Raw genomic sequence first — 16,348 nt, forward strand, 5'->3', positions numbered from 1 at the left:
TCCTCACTTAGCAGAAGTGCATGTTGACACCTTATTTTCACACTCTGTTCTCTTTTCGAAACACACAAGTTTGCAGTTAGTTCCCCGTCGCGCAAACTTTTGCGAAAACTCGGTCGCCCAGCTGCCACCGCGAAGGTTGAAACACGGAATGCAAATCAAATATTACACGATGCACCTGGCGAACACTTCCTAGTGTGCGTGTGCGCGCGCGGGTGAATCACATTCAATGAGCACCGCGTGCACGGCAGCCGCGACCTTCAGCCAGCAAACACTATCACCGCTGTGCATAGTGGGTGAATCACACACACTCCTCACTCACGCGGTGCAGCAAAAAGTTGTGAAAAGCGGGGCGAGTCTCTTTTTTCATCCATTTTCGTACGTATATTGGACCGAGATTTTCTGCAGATGCGTGCGACAAAACACGCTCTCCTTTCACGGCAGGAAGTGCTGCTCCTCATTTTTAGAGTGTCGACTCGGCGGATTCAACGCTCGCGCCACGCATTGCAGACTTGGTTTCAGCGCTTTTGTAGCTGCCAATGTTTCATATTTTCTCGCTAAAATTCGCAGTCCATATATCTGAGTGCCGGAGTGTGGGATCGGATATTGTATTAGATTCTACGGCGCTGGACGGGGCCGAATTATCAACTTTTTGCATTATAAATTTCCGCTTTTCAGCGATATTTCTGCGCGCCCGCTGTGTCTTTAAGGGAGGCTGTACCCTTTTCGGCCATTAAGGCATGAGTTACGGCCGATGGCTGGCGTAGCTGCAGCGCGCGGCACTTTTGGAAAGGTCATTTCGGTGCGTGGGGACACACACACTCGAATTTATGTGGCGCCAAATTAAGAAGAACTTTTACAAAAGGCGACCTTCGATCGGCTCCTTAGAATGCCCGAGCCCTACGCAAACTGGTCCGCTTTTCTAAATATAAAAAAAAAACAGAATCTCTCGCGTCGGCACCCCTCCCTCCCGCCCGCCCCGCCGCTGAAAAGAGTTCCGATTCTATAGAGAATGGTGGTAATAATGTTGAAACGCTGTGTTGGGCAAAGAAAGCAGCAGCGACAGCACTTCTGTCACATATAAGTCGAGCCATAAATTCACAAAAGCCGGCCCGACTGCATTTCTTCTCCTTCGGAGCGGGCGAATAAAATTTTATCTCGGAATTATTCAAATTATTTTGTCACGCCAACCAACATGGCCGCGGATGTTTGCTTTTATCCGCTTTTGTGTGTGAGTGTGTGTATGTGTGTGCTGTGAGAGCAGACCCAAAAACACACAAAAAAGTCTTTGTTTTGGGAGGAGAGAACACACACACTCGGTAATGCAAGCAAAGAGAAGACAATTAATGAGAGGGAAAACGTTTTTATTTTCGCTGCGTCTAATTCGACGACCCCTTTGAAGTCGGCATACAAAGCTGGAAAAATGAGCCGCTTTCATGTGGTCTCTGTGTAAAAAAAAGTTGGCCGATCTCGAAAAGTTGCTTTTTAGCTGATCAAAGACGAGAAAGAAACACTCCTCATTCTTAACCGTGGCGCGGCACGCAATACTACTCAAGTGGCTGAAAATGCATAATATGAAAGGGCTTATTTTTAAATTTCGCAACCCTTTGGATTGACAGTAAAAAGCCGATACGGCGAACAACAATGGCCGCATCTCTTTTACATGAGCGGAGCGGTGCGAGAAAAAGTTGGCACACGGAGCGCACCTGCAGGCGAGCGAGCCAGGTAAAAAAGAGGCTCTCTTCTATTTGACGAGCGACCAATCAAATCGCTCCGACCGCAACAGCCGATCTACTATGTAATGTAACTGCTCGCTGGAGAGAGAGAGAGAGAGAGAGCGAGAGAGAGAGAGAGAGAGAGAGAGAGAGAAGCATGTACTGCAAGTTATGTAGCTGTCCCCCAGGCTCTGTGTATATATATGTATGCGCGCGGCAGAGGCTTTTCTCAGCGTTGCCTTTTAAAAGACACAAATTAAAGCAAAAGCAATCCAGGAAGCCTTTTAATTTTCTTACTCGGCGCTCGCTCACTCGCTCTCTGGTCAAAAATGAGAATTTTCCGCTGCGGTTTTCGCCCGCCCGCTTCATCGGCAGCCGGCATCGGCGTTTGTGCCTCTCCGGGGAGCGAAAGTAATTTTCCTGCTGAATTTTTCCGCTCGCTAATAAAGCCAAGCACGCGCGAGCAGGGATGTTGAGTAATGGGAAAAATTAATCTGGACGGGATTAAAGGCGCTGCCGTTGCCAGGCTTCTATTGCTGCTTTTGATGAAAATAAACGCGGATTTTTTTTAGAGAGAGAGCGCAATTTCCCCAGATCGACGTAGCAATTTTCTCTAATGGCCCTTGAAAGATGTTTCCTAAAAATTGAAATTACTTGAGGTGGAAATTTACTTTAAATCAGGATTTGGACTCACAATGGCTGTCATTTCCAGCACCAACTGTTTTATTTTTCCTTGAAGCGTAATTATAATAATTGAACCTCATTACTTACATTCTGTAAGGAAACTTTTAATTTGCTCTGCGTGAGTATTATTTAAATAATGATTTCAATTTCTTAAATATGCCATTAATGATTTTAAAATGAATTCATCATTATAGATGTTAACGTTTAATCAAAAAGCCATTTGCCTCCGAAGTGGAGGATAAAATTCTTCAACTGCTTTCTTATTAAATTCATCCCATTGTCTGAATTAGAACCTCGAAAATTCCCAAACACCGATCTTCCCACCAAAACGAATTCCGGTCTGCAATCGGATGCTCCAATTAAGCTCTTCCTTTTTTTGGCGCTAGAGGGTTGCAGGTAAAGAGGAAAGGGGCTCTAACGCGGAGCGGAAGTGCGAGTAGTAGGAAGGTTCTGCCGCTTTTTTCACGAAGTGAGGTAGGGTTGGAGCGAGCGGAAAAATACTGCTCTCTACCTTTCGTGTGTCCCCATCCGCCAGGCACAATGGGCCAGTCGACGGGCGGAGCTGCTCAGGCGGACCGTGAAAATGTAATAAAGGCGGAGTGGAATGCGTTTAGTGTGTAGTGAAATTTACACGGGATGCGTGCACCTATGCATTTGCCTGCCTGCCGCCTGCCTCAGAGACGGAGGAAGTGCAGGCGCAGGCAGGACACGCTCAAACGACCGCCGCTCAACAATGGCTCGGCGGCTGCGGCGTTTATTAGATTTAATCATAGGATGCACCTCAGCAGACGTCAGCCGCTGCTCCGAATTAATTCCGATTGTAAATTACGCGCTGGAAACGTCGCGCGCGAGGGGCGTTGTGGAAATCTGAAAACCAAATCACATGCGTGCATGTGCATTTAAATGGATCCAGCCCTCCACCCGACCGCCCGCCCACCCACCCTCTCCTTGTCGGGATAATTACACTTTTGCCGAAGGGTGGGTTCTCGCTGTCTCTCAGGAGGATGAATAATTCCTGCTCGTTTCGGATTCCTCCTCGGCTGTGGAAGGAGCAGCAGCTTTGTTTCCACCCGGGGTGTGTTGTTGCCGTTAGCTGCGAGGCGTTTGTTTAGAATCGCGACTGTTGACTAATGTGCCAAGTTCGCAAACGACGTTAATAGCGTAGCGCCAGAAGGGGTTGCAGTGCAATTGATTCCTATTTCGGCGATCAATTCAGGCACGCCTTTCTTTGATCTGCGCGTGAGGGCACAAAGGGCTAGAAAACCGACTCTCGAGGGAGAAATACACGAGGTGATTCTAATTAGGAAGGAACTGATTTGCATAGATTTCCCTATTTAATTATATGCTTGTTTAAGGTAAGGAGTGCGCATGGTGACAAGTTTCTGCTGGCTTCACAGCTCTTACCTCACCATTTTTGTATTATTTTTTAACGGTTTTAATTTAAAAACAAAAATATTTAGAGAATCAGTGTGTGGGAATCCCGCAGTATTAGTATTTTGCGAAACCAGCATTATTTAACGGTTTAGATTTGCACTTTCTAATCAAACCAACGGGGAATTTTAACACGCAGGGCAGTCGCATTTTTGTTCAAGACAGGATGAATATGGCTCAATTTCTCAGGTCCGCGAAAGGGGTCGCGCGCTCTGAGTGACAAATTGCTGCGGAAACTGCGGCACAGCTTGCCGTGCGGCTGGCTGATCTTTATTTTCTGGCAATAAATGGGGCCAGGTGCGCGCGAGAGCGAGTTCGCAACAATGCAAACAGCCCAGCAGGAAGTCAGCTGATGTCGCCGGTTTTTTTGGTACCCCCGATCCATCCGTTTTACTTTTTCATTATTCGCGGCGATGGCTGCTGCTGTGGCGGCGCTCGGCGCTGGTCATTATCATTATGGATCGTGCCTTGTCGTGAGCCGCACAAAGTTCTGGAAAAGCAAGAGCCTTTCGCTTTTCCCATACGGCCGTACCTTTTCTGTTGGCCTACGTGACTGCCTCGACGGCAGCTACACTTGCACTCCGCACCCCTCGCGGCAACCCTTGTCGCTTTCGAGCCGGCTAAATCTCCAGGAGTGGAAAATAAAAAAATGGCCGGCGGCCCCTTCCGCATTCAGGGCGAGTGGATTTGATATCAAAGCGCGTGTTTTTCGAAGCAGAGCCAAAATTTACGACCGCAGCATTTTCTAATTAAAGCCACAACTTTTTCTCGGAATCCTACACGTGCGAATTCAATTTGGAAGGGATTTGCTGCCGGGATTCCTGCTGCTCGCCGAGCGTGAGCGGCGGACGATTTTCAACCGGCTTTCGCAGAGCCGGCTGAACAAAGCATCGGCGTGTGTAAATATATGCAAACTTTTCCACCTGGGGCAAAAAAATCTCAAAGCAACGTGAAACCGGCGATACTTGTGCCTTGCATCTGCATCCAACCTGTGAGTGCGGAAAAAAGAACGTGCTAGGAGGGATTTGCAGGGGATCCCTAAAATCTGAAAGTATTTCACCCAGGGGACTCGGCAAGTTTGAGCAGCCGCCGGCTTTCTAAAGTCCAACTTTGTACACATGGACTGCTGCCGCCGCAGGCAAGTCAAAAGAGTCTCGGTTGCGAAAATCACTCAGTGAAAAACAAAAAATGGTATTCCCACGAACCGACTTAAATTTATACACTATTAGAGATGTAAAATTATTTAAAAGAAAAAAAGTGTACTTACAATTGGTCTGGTGAATATCGACGGGGACTGGTTGGCCGTTCTGGGGCAGGAGGCGGCACTGGAGAGGGCTGCGGAGGCGGCACACATAACGTGGAAGCAGGCTTGGCACTCTAGAACAGGGATGCATTGGCAGCAGCACCGGGGGCGGCAGTCGCACGGGAGGCCGTGGCTCGAGCTGGCGAACGCGCAATTGGGGTTGGCAAAGACGACCCCCGCGGTGACTTCGGAGGCGGTTCGGGGGCGGCGGCGCAGGGAAAGCTCGTCGAGGTCGAGGGGGCCGATGCGGCCCAACGGCGACTTCGCGGCGGGCGAGTTGCCGCCGCCGCCGCCTCCGGAGGCGGTGGCGGCGCCGGGGGCAGTGAAGCTGGAGGAGCGGGGGCGGAGCATGTAATTGTCGGAGTCGACATTCAGCGCCATCGTCGGCGCCATCTTCTTGTCCAGCTGGGCGAAAATCGCCGACAGCTGGTCGGCGGTGCCGGGGGCGGTCAGGGGACCGTTCGTGGGCCCAGGGGCCTGCATAACTTCGCACAGCAGCAGGCTCATCAGGGGGCAGGCGGCGGCCTCCTGCTGCATCACGCCGGCTCACTCAGCGGTCTTCGCGAGCAGTCATGCCGACTCGGAGACCGCGCACACAGCCTTTCTCAACCGAACTGACGAGCCCGACACTGCCGCAGCCGATCGAGGCCTCCGAGGCCGGTGGGGGACCACGCGACGCTAGCGCCACCGCTCCTCCGCCCGCTCGCTCGAGTCGTGTTGCTGCCCACCGGCTTGCACTTTTATCTCGTGTGTTTATACGTACTTCAGCTCCTTTCCCCGTTCCAGCAGAAATAGAATTACCAGGACTAAAGCAAAACCACCCTCAATCGAGAAAATTGCAAACAGGATGACCTTTAAAATAGTCAAAACAGAGAAGATTGATTTCAAAATTTTCATTTCAAAATTTTCATTACAAAATTATGGAAATCGTTAAATTTGCATCATTCAGAGGGTGAAACGACGTTATCTTGGTTAATGTTTTAGGCAATTCTCGGAAAAACTTGAATGATTGTGCGAATCCTGATTAAAAAGTCAGTTGGATTTATCTAAATAAGCCAATCATATGGGGTAGGAAGCGATCCGATACAGTTTTTATCTTGAATTGACTGATATGATGCAAGTTCATAGACTTTTGCAGGTGAAAAATTCCATCATCCTTTTTTCCCTTCTTTATACACACTTCTTTCATATCAAGATATCACTTCAGCTGATTTTCCTCGTATTGCGATATTATTGCTTAAATCATGAAACATTTATTTCCCTTACATACCGAGTGTACCAAAACATTCGACATTTTTACAAAAGTATATCTGTTTCACGACACCTTTTTTCGCGATTTTGTGTGTCGGTAAAATGAGCGGATTCCGGGAAATTTAGCGGTAGAAAAAGCTAAACGAAAACAGTTCGAGGAAAGCGAAATTGCCTCTGAATTATGCAACGGTTTTGAGCAAAAAGACCAAAGTGCCTCTAAAATGCCAGCAGCAGAAATCGTGTTAATATTTCAGGCCCAGAAAAAAATGTTTGATGCAAAAACGCGCTTGATGAGTGCTTGTCCGAACTCCCAATGCTGTCTGGAGAAGTAACATCCACTCGGGATTTTAGCTTGAAAATTCGGCTGAATTATTTATACCACGAGCATTTCCAAACAGAGCGAGTGAGAACTCAAAATCTCAAGGGAGAGCAGATTTAACAAATTCCACGCAAGTTAAGATCAATGCAACTGAAGGCTCAAGTAGTCACAATGAGATAAATAAATATTAATGGCATTTTCTTTACATTCGACATTGCTGCAGTTCTGAATCCAATTTGCATGTAGCCCGTTCAAACACGAATTTTAATGTGGTAACTCGTGCCTTTGGATAAGTATAAACGTTAAAATTTCATTAGTAGTACAAAGAGGGATTAAATTGAACTCTCTGAATTGAATTCCAGGAACAGGAGCTGCACAAATCCTTTCTATCAGCTTTTTCCATTAGGGATAGTGAGGTCGGTTGATTAGATTATTCAGCAGCCCCCGGAGGCTCGGCAATTTCTGATAAAAGCCCCTTAAATTTCGCAACTAGTCTACTGCAACGTCTTTGAAAACGATCCGGAATCCACGCCTCTTATCGCACCCCCGCAGAGCGACAGCAGAAACCAACCAGCCCCGCGCGCGCGTTTTCTGGGAAATGCCACGAAACCGCACTCGAGAGCCTGCAACCGCCTGCTCAGGACGCGCAGTGAATAATTCAAAAGCAAGTGGAGCACTTAATTTCTACTCTGCAATCTTGTTGCGAACGCACTATTCCGAAGGGCTGCGGCAATAGTGCATGCACTTGCTTGCATAATTCCAGATGAGACGGATCAAAAGAGACCAGCGGGAACATCAGTCTATCATTTGAGAACTTGCTACGTTAATTAGAATTCATCTTGAGAGTTTGTAAATTTTTAAATGATTTGCCACTAAAGTTCTGAACGTAACTTTTGTAGACTAGTTTTTCTAACTTTTGAAATTGAAATTTATCGAAATAAAGATAGACTGTGATGGAACAAACAAAACAAATGCCAAATTTACCGCGCCATTAGGAGGATATCTTGGAACAAACGTTTAAAAAAATTGCAGCACAAAAAATTATGGCTAGATAAACGTATAAAGATAATAATACTCGCCGATAAGATCAACTAAATGGAAGCTATTTCCGTTTCAGCGGTATAAATGTGATTTTATTTGTGTCAGTCATTTTTAGGAGCCGAGTTGTCACGTTTTCTTGAGTGGAAGTGAAATTCAGACGGTGGCATATTCTAACGTAGCTTTCACATTTTTTTTTATCATTTCTGCCTGCTACCCTTCTCATTTGGCCAAAATTAATAGTTGAAAATCTCTTCAATCCTGTCGCTTTTGAGTAAAAAGCACTCGTATCCAAATGAACATCTATTCAAAATCGCTGCCGAGTGAGCACTTCAACGTGTAATTTTAGTTTAAGTTTGTACTTGAGCAAGCTCAAGATGAAGCACGCGAATTAACAACAATTACGGTTCCTCTCTAAACAGCAGGCGCAGCCCGCAAATCGGAGAGCGCCTCTCCGCTTGCACCACTTTCCGAGGGGGTGGCTGGCATTCTCGGCGCCGGGGTTGCGTCAGGAAACGAAGGATTTGCGCGCACAGCTCTCTCTAGCTCAGTCGACGCGGCGGTTGCTACCCACCGAGCGGCGTCACCGGCAACTGCCGGCTGGGTGGTGGAAACGCGAGCGAGCAAGAGAGAGAGAGAGAGAGAGGCCTCCGGGGGTGGTCGCACCCCCAATTAATATGCAAATGCCCGCAATTATCGGCGCGTCGCAGCGATTGTGCTCCGCGCCACTACACCCGCCCGCTGCAAAACAGCCTCAAAATCAAAGCCATAACTCTCTCTCTCTCTCTCTCTCTCACACACACACACACACACACACACACACCCAAGCCACCCCTTTCGGGTGTTGTTGCTTCAAATTCCGTGCAGGCGAAATTGCGCAGCAGTTCCCAAATTTTATGGTGGATCTGTTCCGAGGCCGGCGTGGCGTCGCGCGCGTTTATCACGCTCACACGCGGCTTTTAATTAAATTTATGTAATGCACTCGCAATTGCACCGCCTTGCTTTTATTGGATATCGGCCCCGGCTGAATTTGCGGCGCTTTTACTGCCCTTTCAAGTCTGACGCCGACACCGCCGCCGCGAATACTAATTTCTGATTTTTCATTCCGCCGCGCGTCTGCTAATAAAACTCGAGCGTAAATCTACATTTTGATGGGAAATTTCAGGGGGTGCGGAAACCTTTCCACCAAAATTAAAGTGATTTCCCTCTGTTCAGGTTGAATAACTTCCTAAACTTGGTTCCGCCAGATGTTCCGCGGTTTCAGCGAAAAGTTTTGTTCTGAATTGCAATTTCCCATCCGCTTACATGGGCATCAAGCTTGTAACAAATCAAATCGGATATATCTCGCGAGAATTGCAACGCCAATGTTAGTTATAACATCAATCAGAGGTCATGGGAAACAACACTGTGCAACGAAAAAAAGCATATATATGTATAGGGCGGAAAATTGACCAGATGTTTGATAGCATCTCTGTTGTACACGTTTTGTGTCAAATAAATATTTCATTCATATTTTATAACATTAGAGCAAAGTTATTATGATGGTATAATAAATATCAGTAAAATTTAATTTTTAGACGAAAATGTTGACGAATTGGCACCGTACTTCGTTCATTAAGGGTTGAAATTACCCGCTAAAAAGCAACAACAAATTGTTGTTTGGTGGAAAGCGCTTAGGCAACCTGTTTGACTGGGTCAAAACGATCAATAGTTCCCCATGACGGGGTGCAGCCTATTTTCGGCACAATAATCATGTTCCTTTCAGCTTTCCAAGGAGCTGCGATATGCCACATGATCGATATGTGACGTATTTTTATTTTTTCTAGCAGGTCTGTTTTGACGGATTTAATTTATTTTAAGTTCAGGATAATATTATAACACAAGCAGCCCAAAATGTAAATGTATTTTTCGCCATGGTTCGCCGAAACTCGGTAAAATAAAAACGTTCCGAATTTATGGCCATCATTCTTTTCTAACCAAATTACCGCCGAATTTATGGCTTTCCTCAATCCTATGTACACGCGACCATCTTTCCCACATTTTGTATACACCAATTTGGTTCACTTTTGTTTCTTTCTGCGTTGCGCAATTCTGATGATTTATGCCGCCGGAATTCATTTCAAATGACGCACGTGCAGCAATGAAATTCGGTCGACGGCACAGGAAAATCGCAATGTTTCACCGGGACGATTGTGAAATATGGAAAATCAGCTGAAAACTGAAATGGTGTGTGCCGGCAGCAGCCCATAAATTTTGAACAAGCAATTTACGACCTCAACCAGCTGGCTTTTACATGACGTCTGCGCCGCCGCCCCACATTTCCTCAAAAAATATCATAGCCGTAGTTCAAAAATCTCGAGCCTGTGGTTTTTGAACTGGCAATTTGGAGAGCTGAGCAATAATAAAATAATAAAAACCTACAGCCTTGCCAAACTTTAGGATTCGTTAGCTATTAACTATTCAGAGATCAACAAAACACTTAAATTATTTTATGAAATATGGAAAAGGACTTCAGAGCTGTCAAAAAGCTTTCCTAGCAACAAGGATTATTTGAGCACTTTTCTGTGGTACATTTTTCAAACCACTTATCGAGAAGTTTAAATTGAAAATTATTTCAGAGCTGAAAACGTTTGACGATCAAACTATATTTTTTAGATTTTATTTCTATTTAAATTTAAGACATCCAAACAGGTCAAGAGCGACTTAAAATGCCCGCAGAGTGGTTGAAAATTTTCCAAAATTGACGGGGAAACTGAAATTTTTAATGCATTTGTCATTCAGAGTATTGGTTCATTAAATTCAAAACTTAAGTTACATTGCAAAATTATTTCTTTAATATCAAGCATGAATTTGAAAACTGGATGAAATCGTTTAAATGGTTTGGATAAAAGGACGTTTCTTACAAGAACATGCTAAATTTCAGGGCTCCACAGATATGCAGATTGGAAATGTTTAAGAAACCTTGGATTTTATTAGTGTGTGCAAAAGATTTGGTTTAATATATTTCTGGTCGGCAGGAAGTGGAGAATTATGTCTCGGCATTGGCTGCCCAATTTTTTATTATTGCTTCACTCTCTTCTAGGAGCCGCTCTCGTGAGCGGCAGGCAATTCCCAGGCTATTTTTAGCACGCATGAAGCGAAAAGAACGAGGGAAAATAGTACAACCAACGGCAACCGACGGTGCCTTTCTGCCGAATAATTGCAGTGGGCCCGGAGACAAATGGCAGCAATGATGATGATGAAAAAGGCATTTTACCATGAAATGAGAAAAATAATGTTTACGAGCGACGTGCTGCTGCAGCAGCAGCAGCAGTGGCGGACGAAGGATAATAAAAAAATTGGGGTTGTGAGTCGGTGCCATACTTACTCTCGCACTTTCTTCCAACAGGTCCTGTGCCCCAAATGTAGTCGGAACCTGCAACACGATGAATTCGAAACTTAGCATGAAAAGGGCCATTAAATTTGCATAATTAGATTAAAAACGGAGTCGGCCGGCGTAATTGTTTCCACCGGTCTTTTTTAATGTATAACCACAGTCTTATCGCGGCCGACTGATCGCTCTTTTGAATCATACCATAAACATATCACTTTGGCTACATGATGTGTACATTGTGCGCCAAGTGAAAATGATAAAAGGGGTTATGCATCGGTTCCTGGCTGGCCGGCGGAGAGAGAGATTGGAATCAACACTTTCCTGTTGTCTCCGCTACGGTGTTGAGCACCTTTTCAAATTCAAATTCTGTTTGCTGACGAGGACATTAGTAGTAGGAGAGCTAAATTGTGTGCGAGTGACTGTGCCGCGCACACAACGTAAAAAACGCATTAAAAACCCGTTAATGGTATTCGCATTTCCTCTCATTATTATTCCTTGATTGCTTTGGAATCACGGCTAATTTAGCCAACCGAGAGGGGAATCGCACGATTTCGATTCTCGGAGTACGTAATGGATGGAGAATATTGTGGTTCTCTTCTCGGATTATTTGTTTGTTTTATTGTGTTTTAAAGTGCTTTTGCAAGATTGATTGCAGTGGTATTATTTCTATGCCATTAAAATGCAAATTGTGCAAACATTACAAAATACTCTCCCTGTCGGCTTTCCTCTTTTGTTGGCTTTGCTATTCCTTTCAAATAGCAAAGCCTCACGTCCAAATGCTTTATTTGTTCGAGAAGGCGAACGTTGGATGAAGAGAGTGACTAAACTATGAAATATTTCAATACTGCGCTTAGAAAAAGTAACCTTCTAGAAAGCAATTGTAGTAAAAAAGGCGTCTGAGAAAAATTCGGAGAGCTCGTCATTACATTGAGGATGGCCAGAAGGCAAACCCAGGTAAAACCTCTCTGAAACAACACTTTTCAGGCTAAGGAAAAGCAATTATGTTTTTGTGGTTCCATTCAGCATCAGGCACTTTCCTTGCATTCGGATAAAATCGTGAGCGCGGGCAGAGAAGTGTGTTATTTTCGAAACAATGCGAGAAAGACGCATATTTTTCCTTTAAGGGCCACGAGTCACGAAAATTTCGGCCCGCTCACACACAATTCGCGATTAATCCAGCGATTGCATAATAATGGCACGCAATTCACACATTTAAATGCTCCATTCCGCCACCGCGCAATTAGCATACAAATACACACAAAATTTATTTCAGCGGCGCATGCAAATTATTGTGATTATCCGTCCGAGAGAGCTAGCGAGCTCGCACGAAAAATTCCTGCTGAGATTGATTGCTGCATTCTTTTCTCTACTCTTCAGCCGCTATTTAGTTCAAAAGTTGTTGGTTAATTGCTCGCAATGGCGAGCGAGGAAAATAGTACCCGGCCATTGAGACAAAGCTGATTGCAACAAGTCGCTCAATGGAGCTCTCCGTTCATCACGCCGCTTATTCACCACACAAGCTGCTTGTCCCAACATGTACAAGATGACATGCGTACGTGACGCGCGACGGGGGCCGTTTGGTTGCGGATTGAATTCGCGGCTGATTAAGTTCGCGAATTGCAGCAGCAACAGATAAAAAGATGACAGAAACAGGAAAATCAGCTTTGCTCAGCATGTATCAGAGATTGCAGAATTTACAGAGTTACCAAATTTTCCGTTCCATATAGTTCTAAAATTAATTTTGGTTGAATTGAAAATGATTAAAATTACTTATATTAATCTTCGTTTTGGTTAAGATTTAATTTATCAACTAGATCCACAGTTTGATTTAATTGGAAGTGTCTCGTCGCGATTATTTATTTACTATTTTTTGGCTACCACAAAAAAAACCGAAAAGGAAAAACTAATAATGAAAGATGATTGTGTAACTTTTTTAACTTCTGCTCAGCACGTGGGCAATGAACTCAGGTCCCAACTGCCGAGCGGATAACATGGAACAAGTGGCCCTAGTGGTTTGGGCCCAATAATGTGGCCATCTTTTTGCCTTACCGCACCGAGGTATTTTATTGAAACGGCAGACATTATCTGTCCCTAAAGCCGCTGGAAAGGTGCGTAAACCAGCAAGTGGAGAGTCGGCGCCAGTGCGCCTCCAAGCCCGTTGAGCTATTTGAGCATTTCAAGTTACTTAATTAACCACCTTTTGTCATCTCTGACAGCGGGCAGCCAGTTTTAGATCCCCAAACTGCTCAAATATCTCCCACTGCTTTGACACTCCTGAGAATGCATTAACAATGCGAGCCAACGGGCATGAGTTGAAATATCATCTTGAAACTTTCACTATGCTCGACTTAAATTTTGATTCTGAATAAGTTTTCAATTTACAAATATGTAGGTCGCAGGTGATCAAAGTTCAAGGTCATCTTTCGCGACCTTTTGTCTGAATTATTGTCCTATATCATCGAGTTTGATTTCTAATAATAGGCTTTCTAACCTACATAGAGTTCAAATTTGCAATCAGAATTTTAAAATTAATGATCCAAAACAAAGTTCCAACCATAAATAATCTAATAACAAACATTAAAAATTCAAAATTTTTACTTTTATCTCTCCTAAGGACTATTCTTATTAAATATTTGGTGTCTAGGATGCTTATGGGTATTTCTGACAACAGATTTGAACTCTACAGGGTTGATTAACTGAACAAAAGCACTGAATTCCGGGGAATACAAAATAATGTTTGCTGGTAAAAGTCAACAAAAAATAAGAAAAATATAAGCCGTTTAAAACCACCATGGGAAAAATGTGCTATTTCTCGGCTGTCCGTTAAAAACGTAATGACAGAGGAAATCTTATGTTCACTTTGCATACCTAAAGAGATGAATTCGAATCAATGTAAACTGTGGAGAAACAAAATTTAACAACCGCAAAATACAGGGAAAAACATCCAAAACACGTTCCGCTTTAGAAAAAACAGTCTGAAAATTGTTCGATTTAAAAATAGAACCACAGTCTTACTTTTGTTTCAGATTGCGCAAGTTTGACTTCAAGTTTCAATGTCAGGGCTAGATGAAATATGATATTTAAAAGTTTTTCCCTCCTGAAATTGGAATATTGCTTAGTAAGCTAAAACTTCTTCCCTCTCCAACTCTGACGTAGCATGGATTCAAGTTTGTTCAATTTCAGACTTTCAAATGTCGACGGTTTGAGGCCAATTTCCCCAAGTACGCACGCTGGTGCAGTATTAATTTGCGCGGCGCAAATTTTGTGCAAACGGTGGCAAATTTTGTTTGGTGTGATGATGAGGGAATAATATCATGAGCACGTGCGTGGGAATCGAGTGGCCGGGTCTTCGGGCCGTGCATCGCAGCTCCGAGTTGTTTCGAAGTGTCCGGTGGCTGTTTGTGCCAAGTCTGCGTTTCTTACCAACTCTCGCGCACGGCCGGCTGATCCAATGACTTCAAAATGTAAATTCCTCAGCTCAGTGAGCAGCCTTTTTCTAGAAGTAAATACTCGTGAACTCGATTCCCTCTGTTCTGCTGAGAGGTGCTCTAGAAAACTTGCTTCAGCCTGTGAAATTTCATCGTCGTTTCTCAAATAGAAGAAACGGAACACCAAAGTGTTGAGAAATTTCGGGGCAAAGTGCTTGGAAGGATTGCTCTTGTAATTTGACTACTGCATGTCGTTCATGCTACCGAAATCATTTTGCTTAGTTCAAATTTCATCATTTAAAATTTTTAAAAATTGGGATTTAGTTTAGGCGTTAGCAATAGCAGAATATAATGTACAAAAAGTTAGAATGCTAAAATAAATTGCTTTTTACTGAGCGTATGAAATGTCAGCTGTGAATGAAATCAAGTTGCAAATCGCGGCAAAAAATATTATACTAAAAGCAGTCGCATCGATAGTGACATTACCTGAAGACGAGTACCCACGCAGAAATGGAATCGAAGTTTTTGTGTGTTGCAGAACGTTCAGATGTAACTTGATTAAGGTAAAAACTCACATGAATATCTTTGAAAGGGAAGAAAAACTTGAAACCTGAACGATCAGCCTACCTTTTCCTGGGAAAATACAAAGCAGCAGAGTAGGCCTTTGATTTGCTCCTTTTACCTAACAATAAGAAGTTCAACCCCCTCCCCTCTTACGTCATCACAAATGGAGTGGGGCTGCAACCAATAAGACAACTGCTCACCCGCAGAAGGTCGTATTCAAATATGAGTTGCGGTAAATCGAACTGTTATATAGCAAACCTTAACATTTTTGCTTTATTTTTAAAGCATTTTATCAACTTTTATTACAAACAAGAAAATTCACTAAAATTGTTGTTCATCCCTACAAAAAAATTACTCAGGTACAAATAGAAGACATTTCCAGGGCAATTTGAGAGGGTTGGGAAATATTCCAAAATAAATACCAGATTAAAATAAACTGATTTTCTCTGAATTAATCACGTGGCTCTAGCCCTAAGACGGCAACTAACAAATTTGAAACACGTGCGTATCTCACGTTTGAGTCAGCTGTGCAACTACAGTGCGCAAAAAGACGAGTACAACAATTGCCATTCTGTCTCTGTAAGCACTTGCAGTTGGCAGTGAGTGTGGAAATGCGAAATGTGACAAGCAAATTGCTTTGGTAATAAACAGAGTAGCTGGGAATTTGAAATTGGGCAGAAAGCACACCGTGTAGTTGTGACAAGGCTACTATTGCCACACACGTGGGCAGCAACGTGCGTATTGAAGGAAGTCGAGTTAACGAAGATGCGCTATCAAAGCCGATCTTGACCGCGTGCGTCGGGATCGTTAGAGTGAAGTTTATTTTTTACAATGAATAAATAGATCATGAATTTTTGCCAAGGATTGTTCACTGCATCATCAAAATTATACTCCATTGATTACCCATGGAAAGAAAAGAGACTGATTTCCAAGCACGTTGACGCCTCTAGATTAGCCTAATTTGTGGAGTTGAAGATGTCTTGAACTGTGATTTAGCACCAACTGAAAAAAAATCAAGTTGGTCCGCACGTGACTTGGCAATTTGCCGAGCACTGTTCTGAAACGCCCTCATTTTTCAGTCACCCGTTAGAAATACCTTCCGCAGCAAAAAATGGCTTTGTCGCAATTTTCTCAAGAATTTTAATGTCGAGCTGCAACATTGTCAGCTCTTTAAGGCATTTAAATTGAACGTTATTGCACTGCCGCCCTCCAGACGCGAGTGTTTTCAAAGTAAATTGCGAATTT

The 16,348-nt window shown here is 43.9% G+C and overlaps 1 protein-coding gene across 2 annotated transcripts in view; it reads right to left on the reverse strand.

The window, feature by feature from the left end:
* The window catches only part of Pi3K21B (phosphatidylinositol 3-kinase regulatory subunit alpha), a 62,514-nt gene that overhangs the window by 12,387 nt on the left and 33,779 nt on the right, over window positions 1-16,348 (reverse strand). For both annotated transcript variants that reach the window (XM_065493710.1, XM_065493711.1), the window contains 2 exons: window positions 11,106-11,153; window positions 5,095-5,204 (listed from right to left, as the gene is read on the reverse strand). In XM_065493710.1, coding sequence (XP_065349782.1) covers window positions 5,095-5,204; window positions 11,106-11,153 — 158 coding nt within the window. The remainder of the gene's footprint in view (window positions 1-5,094; window positions 5,205-11,105; window positions 11,154-16,348) is intronic.

The sequence above is a fragment of the Cloeon dipterum genome, chromosome X (genome assembly GCF_949628265.1).
Source record: "Cloeon dipterum chromosome X, ieCloDipt1.1, whole genome shotgun sequence".
In the NCBI taxonomy this organism is placed as follows: domain Eukaryota; kingdom Metazoa; phylum Arthropoda; class Insecta; order Ephemeroptera; family Baetidae; genus Cloeon; species Cloeon dipterum.